This window comes from Poeciliopsis prolifica, unplaced genomic scaffold, assembly GCF_027474105.1.
Source record: "Poeciliopsis prolifica strain line A6 unplaced genomic scaffold, Auburn_PproV2 SCAFFOLD019, whole genome shotgun sequence".
Taxonomy (NCBI): domain Eukaryota; kingdom Metazoa; phylum Chordata; class Actinopteri; order Cyprinodontiformes; family Poeciliidae; genus Poeciliopsis; species Poeciliopsis prolifica.
Genome location: NW_026562394.1, coordinates 3850744 through 3867647, shown reverse-complemented (window position 1 = coordinate 3867647; position 16904 = coordinate 3850744). Strand labels below are relative to the sequence as shown.

The window sequence follows — 16904 nt, the reverse complement described above, 5'->3', positions numbered from 1 at the left end:
TTCTGCTTCCATTCGATTTGTTTCAAGTCAGCCTTGGTTTGGTCAGTTCAAACCAACTCAAAATGGTTTCGACAAAGGGCTTTGTGGTTTTATAATTATTGGATCAGGAGGCATCCTGGTGTAGAGCAGCTGCTAAACAATCTGAACAAAGATGTTTACAGTACAGAACATACACATTACCCACTCCTTTTTATTTATTTTATTTTTATTGCAGTACAAATAGAAAAATTATTCATATTTTAATAAATAGAAGCAAAGAAAAAGCCCCAAAAATTTTTATTGCAGCTGGTCAGTGAGCTTTGAATTTTTTTTATGTCTCCATTAGCATCCACATTTAATGCCAAATGGCTGATCTCGTTTGAAACAAAGATCAACCTGAAATTCATAGGATGGAGCTGGAGAGACTCGCTCCTCGTCTTAGGAGCCGCACATCAAACATTCATCTTTGTTGGCTAAGGAGCAAACCATGGCTGCTGTGTTGCGCTCTCTGGATTCCTCCTCCAGGCTCTTTGCTGACTGGCTCTCCTTCAGTTTCTCCTTGTTCAGGGTGAACTGAATGGGGTTGGCAGCGGGCTTCGTTCTGAGGTAGTACATGCCGGTTTTCAGGCCCTGCACGCAAGAAAGGACGGGGATTATTAGGACTTCCTGCTGATACTCTGAGGTTGTATATTTGGGTCCAGACGTACCAACTTCCATCCATAAAAGTGCATGCTGGTGAGTTTGCCGTAGTTTGGCTCAGCGATGTGAATATTCAGAGACTGACTCTGATCGATGTAGGTGCCACGATCTGCTGCCATCTTGAGGACAGTTTTCTGGGAGATTTCCCAAACTGTTTTATAGAGCTGCTTCAGATCATCCGGGATCTCTTTGATGTCCTAAGCAAGAAGTGAGAGCATGTTATAAAATCTGTTTCTTGAAGAATAAAATGTTTTCTTGAAGATTTTTTATTTAGTTTTACCTGGATGGAGCCGTTCTGTGCAATCAGCTGGTTCTTCATATCCTCGTTCCACAGCCCTCGTTCTGTGAGGTCCTTCAGCAGGTGGGGATTCACAATCTATACAACAAATTATTTAAAAGATCTTAAAGCAATTTTTTCTTCCTTTACGGATGTCTTAAATATCACTCATGTTTCCTGTTCCCGCAAATTTTTTCCAGGACTGGATTTAACTATTAAATCTATAGTTAATCTATAATTTTATTCATTACAAGGTGCAATGAGTCATGCGTCTGCAATTTTTACAATCAATAAAAACTTGCAAACACACATTGTTTTGTCAAATCACAGTAAAACAGAGATGGCCCTGCATCTATGAAACCCAGACAACTTTTCATGCAGCTCCAAAGAAAGCAGGTGAAATACAATCAAATTTCATGACATTTAAAGCAAATATCTGTTCATAAAGCTGGGGAATAACTTTTTTTTTGGTAGGTTTTGTCTCTACATGTAACCACACAGCAGACTATCAAGAGCAGCTAATAAACATGTTAGCACTAGCCTAGCAGTAGCACCAGTCAACAGGAACAAGGTTTAAGTTGCTTTGACTGTCGCTGGATTTGTCGTGTCGGATGCAGATCTTTGGCTCTTAAGAAAGTTCTGTTTGGACAAAATATTTGTCACTGCTAAGAAAACCAAATTCTGCAGAATCCAGAGCATCACTGAATGCAAATAAATTAAATAGGATACGTCCCATTCATTTTTAACTGGATTTTTGTGACTCTTTTTATACAAAAACTATACAAACTATCAAAATGGAACAGATTTCAATACACCGATTCTTGAAGAACAAGTCCAACACACTGATTAGTAGTATACTGGACCAGTACACAGTCTGCAAATCACAACTATATGAACAAGATTTGGATCATGACTAAACTAAGTCCTGATGTTTGTTTCTTTGTTGTTGCTGGTTTTTTTTAGAGAGATATTTGAAGCAGCAGATGCATTCTGCGCTGACCTGGAACTCTCCTGAGAGCACCCTGCGAGTGTAGATGTTGCTTGTGTACGCCTCAATGGACTCGTTGTTGCCCAAGATCTGGGCAGTGGAAGCTGTGGGCATTGGGGCCAAAAGCAGACTGTTCCTCACACCGTGCCTAAGGACAAACAATTTAACATGTAGGGTGAATAAAGGATCTGCTACAGGAAAACAGATGTTTAAAACAAGAGGAAGTGAAGGTTTCACGTAGACTTACTTGGCAATTTTCTCCTTCAGTGCCTTCCAGTCCCACAGGTCTGTTGGTTTTTTTTCCCACATGTCATACTGAAGGATCTAAAAAAAATCAATAAACGAAAGGCAGAACAGCATGATGAGCACATAATTTAAACTCTAATCTGCAGATTCGAGAGCTGTTTCTCCAAATGAATGTGTGAAGACTACTTACTCCCTTGCTGACAGGAGAGCCTGCGTAGGTTTCATACGGGCCGAATTCTGCTGCCAGCTCACAACTGGCCTCCAGGGCGGCGTAGTAGATGGTTTCAAAGATGTAAATGTTGAGTAACTGGGCCTCTGGGCTTTCAAACGGGTAGCGCATGAGGATAAAGGCGTCGGCCAGACCCTGCACACCGATTCCAATAGGCCTGTGACGCTTGTTGGACTTTTCAGCCTGTAATGCAGGAAGCAGGCAGTGGTATTTAAAAGAAAAACTTACTGTTTCATTCTTTTGTTGCTGATGAATTTATTAAAATAATTGTTTCTGCTCATTTACTTGATGATTCATTGTTAAAGCATACAAACTAAAAAAGAAGCCAATTGCAGAAAGAACAACATATTTAGAGCATTAATTGGACAGATTTATGGATTTTGAATTTTAAAAAAAAAACTGTGTAAATACGGTCTATTCAGAACATCTTTAGTAGGAGTTTGAGCTTCACCAAGTTCAAATAAAAAAAAAACAAAAAAAACTTGAGCACCTTCTGCTATTCAATAATTAACAAAAGAAATCTACACATTATCCCTACACTTTATAGATTTTAAGATGAGCATTAACTATTTTTTTATCTGCAGATGCATTCTTTTCTACAAATAATCATACATGCACTAAAGGAATGCATATTTTAGGCAATAAAATGTTTTTCTTTTATTTAAAAAGGAATGTACTTTTCTTAATTTTTTGTAAAATAAGCTTCAGGTTTTAAATTCAATATCTGCAGAATATGCAACTTTCTGATTTGATTAACCTCTTAATCATCATAATATTTGATTACGTAAACATCTGACTGGAACTGCAGCTACAGGGAGGTCAGCTTCCCCGGAGCCATTAGCGCTGGAGTCATACCTCAGGCACTGGGTAGTAGTTGATATCGATGATCTTGTTTAGGTTCCTGACAATCACTTTGGTTACAGATGCAAGCTTGTTAAAGTCAAAGCTCCTTTCTGGGGTCACATACATGTTGAGGGCGATGGAAGCCAGGTTACACACTGCAACCTGAGTTAGAGACAGAGCAGAGCTGATTGAAATGATCTAACGTCACCACACTGCAGAAGGCCAGTCATGGTGACGTGTAGGAACAATCTCAACCTGTAGGGGTCAGCATATTCACCTCATCTTTACTTGTGTATTCAACAATCTCTGTGCAGAGATTGCTGGACTTGATGGTGCCCAGATTTTGCTGGTTGGTCTTCCTGTTGCAGGCGTCCTTGTAGAGCATGTACGGGGTACCCGTCTCTGTCTGCGACTCGATGATGGCGTACCAGAGCTGCTGAGCCTTCACCACACGCTTTACCCTGCCCTCCTTCTCGTAACTGGAAATGGATGTGATCGGCAAGGAGGCATTAGCCTTGAAAAACACACTACTTGGTGGAAAAAACCCCTGTTTGCCGTGTCGTATTTACCGAGTGTAGAGTTCCTCAAACTCCTCTCCCCAGCACTCATCCAACCCAGGACATTCGCTTGGACACATCAGTGACCAGACCTACGGGGACAGAGGAATGGACACAAGGTTTGTGATAAATCCACCCCAGATCTACCTGACAGAAAATTTCTCTCGGGATTCACCTGATTGCTTTCCACTCGCTTCATAAAGAGGTCTGGAATCCACAAGGCAAAGAACAGGTCTCTGGCTCTCTGCTCTTCTTTTCCCGTGTTCTTCTTCAGCTCCAAAAACTCAAACACGTCAGCATGCCATGGCTCCAGGTACACAGAGAAGGCCCCTGGTCTCTATAAACACAATGGGCTGTGAGACTAAGGGATTAGGAAGCTCTTCAATTACCTTTTTATGTGTCATTGTTAGACTCCTTCAATGTCTTTGGCACCTTGTTGCCGCCCTGGTCCACATAGCGTGCTGTGTTGTTGTACACTCTCAGCATGGGAACCAGCCCGTTAGAAGTGCCATTGGTCTGAAAAACATAACATATACATTACATCTGGTTGTTCAAAAGAACAAATTATCAAGTTTGATTTTAGTCTTGGCTGCATTTATGTGACTTACACCAGCAATGTAGCTGCCTGTCGCTCTGATACAGCTGACCGCCAGGCCGATGCCCCCTGCTGATTTGGAAATGAGCGCGCACTGCTTCAGCGTGTCGTAAATACCGCTGATGCTGTCGTCACTCATGGCTAGCAGGAAACAACTGTAAAAGTCATCCAAGAGGTTGAATTGCGAAAAAGATTAACTTGAAGTTTAGGTTATGCTTTCTTGGAGTACAAATACACTTGTCAGGAATAGTCCTGAAAGTTATTTAAATTTTAGACTTTTAATGTTGCATTTGAGTTTTTCCTTTCCATAAAGGACTGACGAGACAAAAAAATAGCTTCAATGAATTTCAAAAATGGGGCTTGAGCAAACAAGTTTTAAATCATTTGACATTTTTTTTCTTCTCGGTCCAGAATTATGCCAACATACGCACCATTAATATCCCTTAGTAAACTATTGACTTTTCAAAGTCATCAATAAACTTATGGATGAATATCTGATCCCTCAATCGATTAAAATGTCTCCACCCATTCATTAAAGTCAATTCTTGTTCAACTGTCCGAGAAATGGTTCATAGGCGTCATTAACTTGAGTCACTCATTCCCATGACGAGAGAATTTAAATTTCTCACAGGAAGTGTGCAGCGTTCACCTTATTTACCTGGACAGCTGAGGCCTGGTGGTTCCAGCGTTGAACAGGGTAGGAGAGGCATGAGTGAACCACTTCTCTGAAAGCAGGTTGTACGTTTCAACAGCTGCATCAATGTCTCCTTTATGAATCCCGACTGCGACTCTCATCAGCATATGCTGGGGTCTCTCAGCAACTATGGAAAGTGGTGAACAATAATTTAGGGCCACAAAATGATAAATAATTTGATGGGGACATTTACAATCATGAAAGTAAATTCTGAACAAATAAGTAAACATACTTTTGCCGTTGATCTTCAGCAAATATGATCGCTCGAGAGTCTATGAAAACCAAATAAAATCTGTCAATGTGCTTGCTAATTGCTAAAATTTGATACCAAAAGCAAAGTCTTACCTTAAAACCAAAGAAGTTGTAAGAAAAGTCTCTGTCGTAAATGATGGCTGAGTTGAGGAGCTGCAAGAGTCGAGATTGCCATGTTAACACCGGCGAAACATAATTAGCTCAATTTGAAATCTAAAGGCACAAGCATATGTAATTTCGCTCATGTTTACTTACGTCCTTGTTTTCGAGGACAATGTCCAGCGTCTCCTTGGAGATCATCGGGGAGTGACGTTTGTTTAAGGGGTTGACATAGTTGTACAGATCTTCCATCACGTCTGTGTGGGAAGCAGACAGGTTGTTGATTCCAACATTGAGTCGTGACAGAGGTAAGTAATATCTTACAGGAAGCAATGGATGTCATTATGAAGCTGTATGTAATTATGTGACTTATTAAACAAATAAGTTGCTCTTCTTTCCTCTTTGCCATTATTTTTGTATCAAATATTAAATCTTAGCAGAATACGTGGAAATTTGTGGGTGCAATTTGGCAAAATGTGCAAATCTTTCGGGGGTGTTAATACTTTTCACTTATTATGAAACAACAAACAGCAAACATACCACTAAACACTTTCTTGGTCTCTCGGTGCAGGTTGGACACAGCGATCCGAGCAGCCAGGATTGCATAGTCGGGATGTTTGGTGGTGAGAGTGGCAGCAGTCTCTGCAGCCAGAGTGTCCAGCTCCACAGTGGTGACCCCACTGTACAGACCCTGGATCACCTTCATAGTAATCTGGGTCTGCATAAATAGAGAGAGGTTATGCCAGAACAAGGTGTGCATTCCTGTGTGATTATTGTTTCTGTTGTTTGAACTTACAGGGTCCACAAAGTCGCTGTTGAGCCCAAAGCAGAGTTTCTGAATGCGGGACGTGATTTTATCAAAACTAACTCCCTCCTGGCGCCCATCTAAGAGAAAAACACAAAAGAGAGGGTTTTAAAAAATATATTTATTAACCCAGGTTCTGAAATAAATCACTAGAGAAGTTTAATGATATTAAATGTCAAGCGGAGTTTAATTTGTTGTCTCAAACATCAAACAACAAATAACTTGCTGATCCGGATGATCAGGAAGCTCACAGTCAACATTTTGTTTTGCAGCGCCAAGATGACAGAAGCGCGCCTTATTTTGACATTCATACAGTCTAAGTTTGTGAATCTATTCTGCATAAAAATCAAAGTGAATAGACAAAATAAACAACTAAACAAGGTATATTTGTTCATTGGGTTTCGGTTCAGATGCGTTTGTTTAAGAGAAAAACGTATTTTGAATGCAGAGAAAATATAATACATATTCTATATATATATATATATATATATATATATATATATATATATATATATAATATATATATATATATATATATATATATATATATTTCTTTTTTAAAAGGGAAATCTTAGAACATGCATATAAATCCTCAACTCTGTCGTGTCTTAACTGGATTCTTTGTTCTGTTTTGGCGGAAACTGAAACTGCACACAAAGAAACTAAAACACGCCGCAGCGTCTGTGATGTGATATACTGTAAAATAAAACAGCCTTCACCGTGTAGACACGCACACTGCCTTTCAGAGGTCGGACGAGGTTTGCAGAAAAATAACTTCGTGTTTTTCTGACAAGGAGAAAAAGACCAAACCTGATGACTATACCTCGCTTAATCACGTGCATGTTGACGGAAGATCAGCTGTTTATTCCTAAAATTGAGGTTTCAGTGCTTTCTTCCCGGTCGGAGGCAGAAAGAGAATAAAACTATGAAACGATTGTTACAGCTTATTATCCTCTGCAACATTGAATCTCAAACTGAGCGCCAACAAGCCGAACGCTGCTGACAGGCTGTAGCTCAGGACAGTGTCGGTGTTTTCAGCCAATCAGCGCTGATTTGGAGATTCTGAACCAATCACAAGCAGAGAACAGCCGCTTGTGTGATTGGTTTTTATAGCAGACTGTTGGAATAAACAGTCTGCTGTTGGCTACGGTTGTCTCTTTGCAGTTTGGTGATAATAACCCCAACAACGACCTGTTCGGGTTTATAAAAAGCCCTTCCATTTTTGTATTAATGCTTGATAATTTTCTAATTTTTTAATTGATACCTAAGTAAACAATAAAGTTATATGACCATGTTGCGTTTTCTTTGACAGTCAAAACTAACATTATTTAGGAAATATACCACTGATATCGAGATAATGTTGAACTGTTTAATTTTTATATGAGAAATTCAGGCTATTTTTAATTCTGGTTCTATAATTGTAGCTTTTGAAACATGTTCCCGGAGTTCCTCTTCACTTCTACAGTTCATTTTAAGAGAAAAAGTGCATGAAGCTAACAATAATTAATATTTACTCCGACTGTGCAAGAATGTGAAGCCTAAGTTATTAATAAGAACAATCAATTCACAATGGATATTTCTGTTTGAAAATAGAACCAAAAGAAATATGCAACGGTTTTATGCAACGGGTGCAACAAATTCAGTTTGCTGTGTGTACTGTTGATAAGAGTCGTGAACATTTTTTTCTGCATGAAATAAAACAGAGAATATTATTATGCTTCAAGAGTTAAGCAAGCAGAATATTTTACAATTTTAGAAGCTACGCACAGCTCATTTAAATGGGTATTGTAACCCATTTAATGACCCATTAAAAAGCTGGGTATTGAAACCCACTGAAAACATGTTAAATATTAGCTATTATGGTTATTCTGGGGAGGAGGAGGGGGACATGATAACATTGACCTATATTTAATTTGGAACTTTATTTTGAAGGTATTTGAAACAGGAAGTGACGCTCCTAAGCTGCTCCGCTAATGCTAATGGCCCCGGAACGTTAAAGAAGCTCTGAAGATGGCTGGCGTGTTTGAGGTGGAGGTTGACGGTGTGGAGCACGACCACGGGTTGGAGCAGCACAATGAACCGAACCAGGTTGGACTAATGTGAATAAACAGGGAGCCGAGGGTTAGTCTGGGAAGGAGCTAGCTTCCGAGTTAGCTCCTGCTCCCAGATTTAGCTAACTACTAACTACCACGATTAACTCAACAACCATGACCAGGCAGAGTGTCTGGGAGGAAGAATGTTGTCAAGTGAACTAACAGCTAAACTTGTGGAGCCAGGACGGCAAATGCAAACAAACACAGAAATAAAATTACAGCCTTGCTGAGACCATAAGCATCACCTGCTCCTACTCAATCAAAGCTACTTGTGTGCTTCCCTTTCTCTCTCGATTATAAATCCTTTGATCCTTTGTAATTTTTCCTGAGCTGTGAGTGACATTTTAAAGCAATCTTTAGTATAAGATGATGTGGCTGGTGGGGCTCAAAGGTCGGGTAATTTCACTGGGAGTAACTTTAGCACTTCCTGTGATATTTCAGTGTTTGAATTAAACTTAGCTTTTTGAAAGGTACAGTGATGAGACTGTGTGTCAGTGTGTTAGGTTGTGTTATTGTTTCAACTTTGTGTAGATGAATAGATTGTATATGAATTCAGATGTGGATCATTTTGTAGCCTTTGGCCTGGTTATCCTTCATCACATTGAGAACAGTGAAATAGCAGTATAATAACAAATGGGATCCAAGATTGTGCCGAACTGATCATATTCAATGAAGAATGATTGCCTTATTCAGTATTACTTCACAGAAATTAATACAAATTATTACGTATTAGTAGTACATCTCACTCACATGCTGTGCTACAGGGGTTGCCTCTATACGCTGCATTGATGCAGTAATTCATGCAAGAATTACTGCATCCAACCAAGTGTTAAGTGCATAGAAATGTACATAACTTTCAGGAGGTTGGCTTAAAACATCAGTTTTTTATTGGTCTAATATGACATTGTAATTTCCTAAGACATTGAATTTTGAGGATTTTTTTTAACCTGTAGACCATAAACATTAAAACTGTTAATAAAAATTTAAAATAAAGCTTGACATATTTTACTCTGTGTAATAAATTTCACTTTCTGAGATGACTGACAATAAATATTGAACTTTACGCTATATTCTGAATTTTTTGAGATAGTACATCTGAACCTTCACTGGACTCCTGTTTAGGATGACAATATAATATAATATTTCTCTGTTGTTCCAGGTAATTATAAGAAGACAGGAGTATGTCAGTGATTCCTACCAGTCTCTAAACTAATTCAGGTTGCTAAACAAGCTCAACAACTCGGGAGGGACAGTAGCTGTTAAGTACAGTGAACAATTCCAGAATGAGAGCATTCTTTCATCAGAGCTGCACCATTTTGGCTTTTACTCCACCAATGCTTTTTATTTACTTTGTTTTGGTATTTTTATTTCATAAAAAGTCCTACGTGTATCTCAATGGAAATTAGCATTTTGAATTAAACAGAAAAGAAAGCAGTTACAAAAAATTTCCATTCGAGCATCAAAGAGTCTTTAAATGACAAAAAAAATTTATAATTAATCTACCCTCCAGAATTAATGATTGAAATAAAATTGATTGTTGCATGGTGATAAACGCGACTAGAAAAGTTTTTTTAAAAATGCAGGTTTAGTTTTAACCGAGAACTAGTTGTCAGTTGTCTCACCTCTGTAAATAAAATAAAACTAACATCAAGTGATACAGAGATTAGGCTTTTTTAAAATAGAAAATTATGATTGATTTCAATTTCTGGTTTTAGCAATACAACACAAATGACCAAAAAAATGTGTTGCAGTTTTGGGATCTTACACAGAATGAAGGAATTACCAAATTAATAGTTATTTCCAAACTACCGCTTTGGAATTTTATTCTCTTTTTAACTTTCTACCCTTTCCCCTGCCTTTTTACAGTTTGATGTGTCCAAGCTTTCACCAGAAGAGAAATGGAGGTCAGTGTATGCGTCACACTCAGACTTGTCTGTACGGTTAATTGTTGCACGTCAGTAGGTTTTCAGCTGATATTGCACAAGGTCTCGCTTAATACATCAGTAATAAATCTGATGTATTTATTACATCAGATTTAATAAATACTGATGTAATAAGTACATCAGTATTTATTACTGATTTATTTACAGAAACTATCTGTTTCTATCTCTTCAATGCATTTATCTGAAACATAATCTAGTTTTACCAAGGTCAAAATACTATAATACATTTTGCTCTTGTTTTTAAAGATGACACCATCTACAGTATTTCTATCAGCACATGTGCCAGCATGAGCACATATCCTGTTTTGGTGTAAATCTTCCGATCATGCGGTTGCTTGTATACCGACATTGCTTGTTTACTTCTCTATCAACAGAGTGGAGCACGCAAAAATGCATGCCAAACACAAAGGTCATGAGGCCATGCACGCAGAAATGGTGCTGATCCTCATCGTCACCCTGGTCGTCGCCCAGCTGGTACTCGTGCAGTGGAAACAAAGACACCCAAAGTCGTACAACGTAAGGCACAAAAGACACAAGCTGAGTGTGAATTTGGAAATATCATCATGTAAAGGTTTGCATACTGAGTCTCAAAATCTGTTCAAGTGGGACAAAAGGTATGTGTGTCTGCATCGGCGTTAAAAGTATTTTTGTGAAATCTCCAGTGTTGAGGAACATGCATCTTTACATTTAGATTATATCTGTGGCAGCACGTTGCGGCAATGTCGTTTCCGCTAATACAGAGTAATAAAAACTGATATTTCCATTCTTGTTTGTAATTCAGTTCAAATGGATCTTCAGTTTCCTTCATCTCTGATGACATTGACCGCTTCGTTTTTTTCTTTTGCTCAAATTCACTATTGCTTCTGCACATTTCCTGTCTTGTAGCTGGTGACACTGTTTCAGATGTGGGTAGTGCCGCTCTACTTCACTACCAAACTCCACTGGTGGAGGTTTCTGTCCACGTGGTTCATCTTCTCCGTCATCACAGCGTACATCTCCTTCCGTGCCACTCGCAAGCCACTGGCCTGCACCACACCGAGGTGAATCTTGTTTTTAGATGTGCATAATATAGGCAAATATCCACATAAAAGGAGAGATGACAAATTTTTGCTGCAATAATTATAAAACAGTCTCAAGTCAAACGCATTTACTGTCTGATTGCATTTGTAGGTTGGTGTACAAGTGGTTCCTCCTCCTGTACAAGATCAGCTATGCCATAGGAATATTTGGCTACAGCGTTGTCATGTTTACACTTTTTGGTATAAACCTTATATTCAGGTATGTATAGTTGCACAAAATTATTTTCTAATTTTTTTAAAATATTGTACATTTTTTCACTGGGTGATATGTAGTGTGCTCATGAAAGCTGTACAACTCAACCAATGTTTTAGCTTTTAGGGCTCCATGATGTGTTGCACTTTCTCACCGCTAGGTGGTGGTGTTTTCAAATTCTGTGTAACAGCGACTCTAAAGAATCCACCTACCGCTTCACCTAAAAAAAACTAGAAGGCTATCAAAAAGTTTTTTATTTTAGTAGTTTAATTACTTAAACTTGTAATATATAGAACATTTTAAGCATAACAAAAATTACTGCAGAAATGCCAATCTTTTGAATTTTGACAAGTGCTTCTGTTTCGGTACCAAGTACTGATACCACACAATAACTTCTGAAAATAAATGTATTTAGTTTAGTCTTTGAGTTGCACAGCTGCACAGCACAGGAGGAAAACTCAGCAGAACTGTGGAATCTGTTTGGAGTGTTGGATATGAGTACTCGATGCTGGTATCGGGTATTAATATTGAGTTTCTTTATTGGTCGTATGTTATATTCCAATTTTCTGAGTCACTTTATTTGAGCTGAATTTTGAGGGAAAATATAAATTTTTAATTTCTGTTCTCAAATTAGATTTTTGTCTTGGAAAGTGCCCTGCCATCGTTATATAAACTGAATTGAAATGAACCACAACCAACCCGACTGGAAATCAATTTACTAGATTTGCTTGGATAAAGAGTGAAATGACCCAGTCCAGAAAAATGTAGCTTGTAAGAGTCCGTCTGTTCCTAAAATTGTAAAGACATTATGTAAAGAGATTAAGCTTTCATGACAAGAGAGACATATGATCTGCAAGTTAAAAAAAAGTCTTGTCTTCCTCTTTTTTCTTTCCATAGAGATGGTCGCTAAGGAGAAGATTGCTATTGTTTTCAGTTTCATTGTTTACAAGATTAAGCAGTTTAGATATATTTAAAACATGGTTACAGCTATTACGAGATTTATTGATTCTAAAATAAATCTTGAGATAAAGGTTTTCTGTTTGAAATGATTAAGAAACCTAAATTATTCAAAGTTTGTAAAATAGTGAAAATGCATAATTTAGGTGCAGTGTTAAGTCTTTTTATTAGTTCTTTTTTTTATTGGTCTGTTGCAGCTCTTGTTTATCACTCTGATTGTCCTTGCAGGATAAAACCAGAGGATGCTATGGATTTTGGCGTTTCGTTGCTGTTCTATGGGCTGTACTATGGAGTCCTTGGTAGAGACTTTGCTGAGATGTGTGCAGACTTCATGGCCTCTACTGTTGGAGTAAGTAGCTGCATTGCATATTTTAGCGGTAGTGACTGACTCTAAATGTTGCTTGAACCATTTGTGCTTTTCATTTTAGTATTACAGTGCGTCAGGGATGCCAACCAAGCACCTCTCGGACAATATCTGCGCCGTGTGCGGTCAGCCCATTCTCGTAGATGTCAGTGAGGAAGGGATAATCGAGAACACGTACAGATTATCCTGCAATCACGTGTATCCTGCCTGCCACTCATACAGACTTGCTTTTTAATTTGGTTTTATCAGTGAAAAGAGAAGTTCTAGTGCATCATGGGTTGTTTTCAGGATTTGTTTTAGAAACCACAACATGCGATCTCTCACAATGTAAAGAGGAATTAGTAGGGTTTTGCTTGACCTTTATTCCAGAATGTTATGTCTGTTGGTTTAAAATTACCCCGTGCTACTTCCTCAGTGCTGATTGGAATTTGCTGAACGTTGTAAACCGCATGATTCTCTGTCGAAGCCTTTTTCAAACTCTGTGTTTCCGTTTTAAAACCTGGAGTTAGCATGTTTTTCCATGTTAGCGTCCACAGCAACCTCAACATCGAGTGTCATTTTTCCAGTTAAAATTTCATTTAGGTGTGCAAATGTTACACAGGCCCTTAAACACAACTTAAGTATCTACTGAGAAAATCTGCTGTTTTTAAATAACTGCCAGTTTATTCCTGTTTTTAGTGTTTAATATGGGGGAAAAACGTTTGCAAAAAGAGGATGGATTCAATCTTTAATATGGGATTTGTGTGTAAATGCTAGAAAAAGCACATTGTTTCCAACAAAATGACAACACAAATGGATCTAAAAAAAAAACCCATTGTCGTTATCTTTAGAGACACATTATTGTGGAAATTCAATGTAATTATTTCATCAAAAAATTGACAATATTCTAAAACCTTTATCTATGTCTTTATTTTAAAATATTTACTACTCTGTTTTATAAAATAGAGCAACATAAAGTAGGGTCTAATAAGATATATGGTTTTCATAATCTACTACTATTTGGAATTACAGCTGCATTGTCTGAATAAGTTTTGCACACCCGAGAAAAATTCTTGTCCATTGTTTGCAAATTCTGCAAACAGACCTTATCAAAACTCCGATTCTAAGTTGTTGACTTTCTCTAAGCCATTATTATGGCTGAAACTTTAGGGCCGTTGTCCTGTCTGAATAGAATTCCCCTGTATTTTGCTCCATTTATCTTCCCATCAACTCTAACCAGCTTTCCAGTCCCTGCTCGGAAGCTGGGACTGGGTTTGAGCTTCCCAGCAGGAAGCTCTAACCAGAGCAGGAAGCTCTAACCAAAGCTTCCTGCTCTGGTTAGAGAGCAGAACAGTATTGAGGAGTATCAGAGGAGAATGGGCTCAACAGAAGTTTGAAAGATTTATAACCAAACTTGATTTGTAGCAACAATAGTGAAAATAATTCAAGCCATAAACAGTTAGATTACAATTAGAAAATAGAGAGATTATTGAACGTTCAAGACAAAAGAATTGGTGAAGAATCAAGAGAAACAATTTACATATTGAACATTAATTTAATGGGATGTAAATTAAAGAATCTACTTCTCTGAGTAAAAATATTTTGCACATAGAATATCCATTAAAAATCTTTCATTCCAAACACGACATTGGTGTTTTAGACAGAAATAACATTTTTGTACAATTACAAAACCAAACTCACAACCGAACGCCTGCCATGTGTGAAATGCAGGATACAGTCAACAGTATACAAATCATATTCACTTGCCTGTTATGTTTGATATATTTAAAATTGTGAGTTTTAAAGGGGGTTTTTAAAACAGAAATATAACCAGTTTGAATTGTGAGAGGATCCCCCATCACTGCCACCTGGTGGTATGTTTGTTCCTTTGACATGTCAGCCTCCAAATGTGGGCTCTTTCATCTTTTCATGTCCATTTTTTCCCCCATGAACTTCAGGACTTATCCAGTCTGGTGGGATATGAATCACCTGTTTGCAATCAGCGTTTTCACCGCCACTTCTGTTGTTGATGCTGTGAAAAGTTCAGATCAACTTTCTCATGTTGAAGCTGGTGATACATGAAGCCTTAACTCCCATGTCCAGTTTCCATGAGTTCTGCATAAGAGGCTGGTGCATTGTGGGGAAGAAGCAGATGTGTCCGTACTGCAAAGAAAAGGTGGATCTGAAGAGGATGTTCAGCAATCCGTATCCTTCTTGTTCTTCCAGCCGTAAAACCTTTTATAACACAACTTTATGAATTACTTTTTGTGCTCAATATTGAATCTTGCTGTTGAGTATTATAAAAAGTCAAGCTAAATAATAAACTTCTTAGAAGTTTAAGTTGAGCGGAACTAAGTGATGATAATTAATGTACTAGAAATTTCCAGCTTGCATATCAAGTTCTTGTTCCTTTTTATGGATCAGTTAAAGACATTAGAGGCGTGTGACGCAGTTTCCCAAAACAAACAGAATTCTACTAAATTAGACGATCGAAATGCTAAAGTCCACCTTTAGCATTTCAGTTCAGGGAAAGAAAACTGGTTTATTTTTATCTTAAGTGATTATTTTAAGTTAGAGTATTATGAACAGATTATATTTTACATAAGGCCAAACAGAAATATTCCTAACATAAAAGAGTTGTGGCCCATCTAGTCTGCTGAGAGGCCCTCCACAAGGGGCATAACCCACAAAACGGTGCAGAGTGCTGAATCCAAGGACATCAGTTGAAAGTTGAGTGGAAGGAAGAAATGGGTTGGAAGGTGGAACTGTACACGTAGCAGGCATACGTGTGAATGTTCACTAGGTGTGGTTTGTGCATCAAGAGCCGCCACACAATCACTGGATTTACTCCTGCGGGTCTTTAGTGAATCACAGGCTGATCCGTGTCATGCTGCATTGATGCAATAAGTCGTTTTAAAAGCGGCCTAACCCAAGTATTCATGCATGTGCTGCACTGTACATGCTAATAGGTTTTCAGTATGCTGATTAAAGAGTAGATTTTTATTAACTTAGTTGTTGTGTGGTTCTCTAAGCAGCTGAATTTAGGGTCTTCATTCGCTCGAAGCCGTAATCATCAGAATTAGCAAAAAAATAAACTTGAAATGTATCAATTTATGTCTATTATTTATGAGCTTAACGTCTTACGTTAGGTTGAGTTTCATTGATATTCTAATTGAGTTCCTGATTCAGTTGTTGAGGTGACATCTCTTCTGATGAGTTCGAGTTGTTCTCCTTCACCGTTTCCTTCAGCTGGGAGAGGCCGCACGTCATGTATGGACAACTTTTGGACTGGCTTCGATACCTGGTTGCCTGGCAACCCGTCATCATCGGGTTTGTCCAAGGCATCAACTACGTCCTGGGTCTGGAGTGATCCCGGACTAAAGACCTCAATGGACTGAGAAGATATGCACTGGCTCCAAAAAGACTGTGGGCCTAACATTAAACTGAAACACCAACAAAAGTGTCTCTACTTTTTGTAAATATTTATAGGCGCATATCTGTATTTACGGTTCATTTGAATTTTATTAGTGCTCTCTTTCTGGAGGTCTGTTCATTTCCTGGGATCCATTTCTCACACATGTGATTTGTTATTTGGTTAAACTAGTAAATTGGTTTGAAAAAGGTGCTTCTTACTGATTCGTCTTAAATATTTGAAGGTGTCATGGTTGAATCATGTTTATGTCTGAAAGTTATGAGTCACACATTTTTTTGCGGAAAACGTCAACAATTTGATACTTCCTCAAATTGACACATTTTATTCTTTCAATTTAATCACTCATCTCACTGCTTCACATTTGTCAGTGTATTTTTAGCTCAACGTTGCATAGGTTTCTTAAAACTGATGTCAAAAGTCTTCTGACTAGAAGCATCCAGTCAATGGGGAAAACCTTTCAATCATACTGATCACCCTGTCATAAAGGTCACTTTCAGGGTATTTTTTAGCAATATCCTAACTTTAACATGTTGTAGCGCTGAAGTAATAGAGGTTATTTAGTTGGTCTCGCACTATTTCAAGACCATGGGAAACTTTTTT

The 16904-nt window shown here is 38.1% G+C and overlaps 2 protein-coding genes across 2 annotated transcripts; one reads left to right on the top strand and one right to left on the bottom strand.

Annotated features, from left to right (window-relative positions):
* Positions 1-170: 170 nt before the first annotated feature.
* Positions 171-7222, bottom strand: LOC129368857 (ribonucleoside-diphosphate reductase large subunit-like). The gene is made up of 19 exons (XM_055044015.1): positions 7087-7222; positions 6255-6343; positions 5999-6176; positions 5615-5715; positions 5453-5512; positions 5340-5379; positions 5072-5234; positions 4427-4568; positions 4251-4334; positions 3994-4155; positions 3831-3910; positions 3539-3740; positions 3274-3423; positions 2380-2601; positions 2191-2267; positions 1956-2091; positions 959-1054; positions 687-875; positions 171-609 (listed from the first exon to the last, which is right to left on the bottom strand). The coding sequence occupies exons 1-19, from the start codon at positions 7103-7105 to the stop codon at positions 418-420; spliced, it is 2382 nt and encodes a 793-aa protein (XP_054899990.1). The 5' UTR covers positions 7106-7222; the 3' UTR covers positions 171-417.
* Positions 7223-8204: 982 nt separating this feature from the next.
* On the top strand, positions 8205-16496 carry rnf121 (ring finger protein 121). The gene is made up of 9 exons (XM_055043667.1): positions 8205-8351; positions 10223-10260; positions 10674-10815; positions 11185-11339; positions 11470-11577; positions 12757-12877; positions 12957-13090; positions 14975-15076; positions 16121-16496. The coding sequence occupies exons 1-9, from the start codon at positions 8274-8276 to the stop codon at positions 16239-16241; spliced, it is 999 nt and encodes a 332-aa protein (XP_054899642.1). The 5' UTR covers positions 8205-8273; the 3' UTR covers positions 16242-16496.
* The last annotated feature ends 408 nt before the right edge of the window (positions 16497-16904 follow it).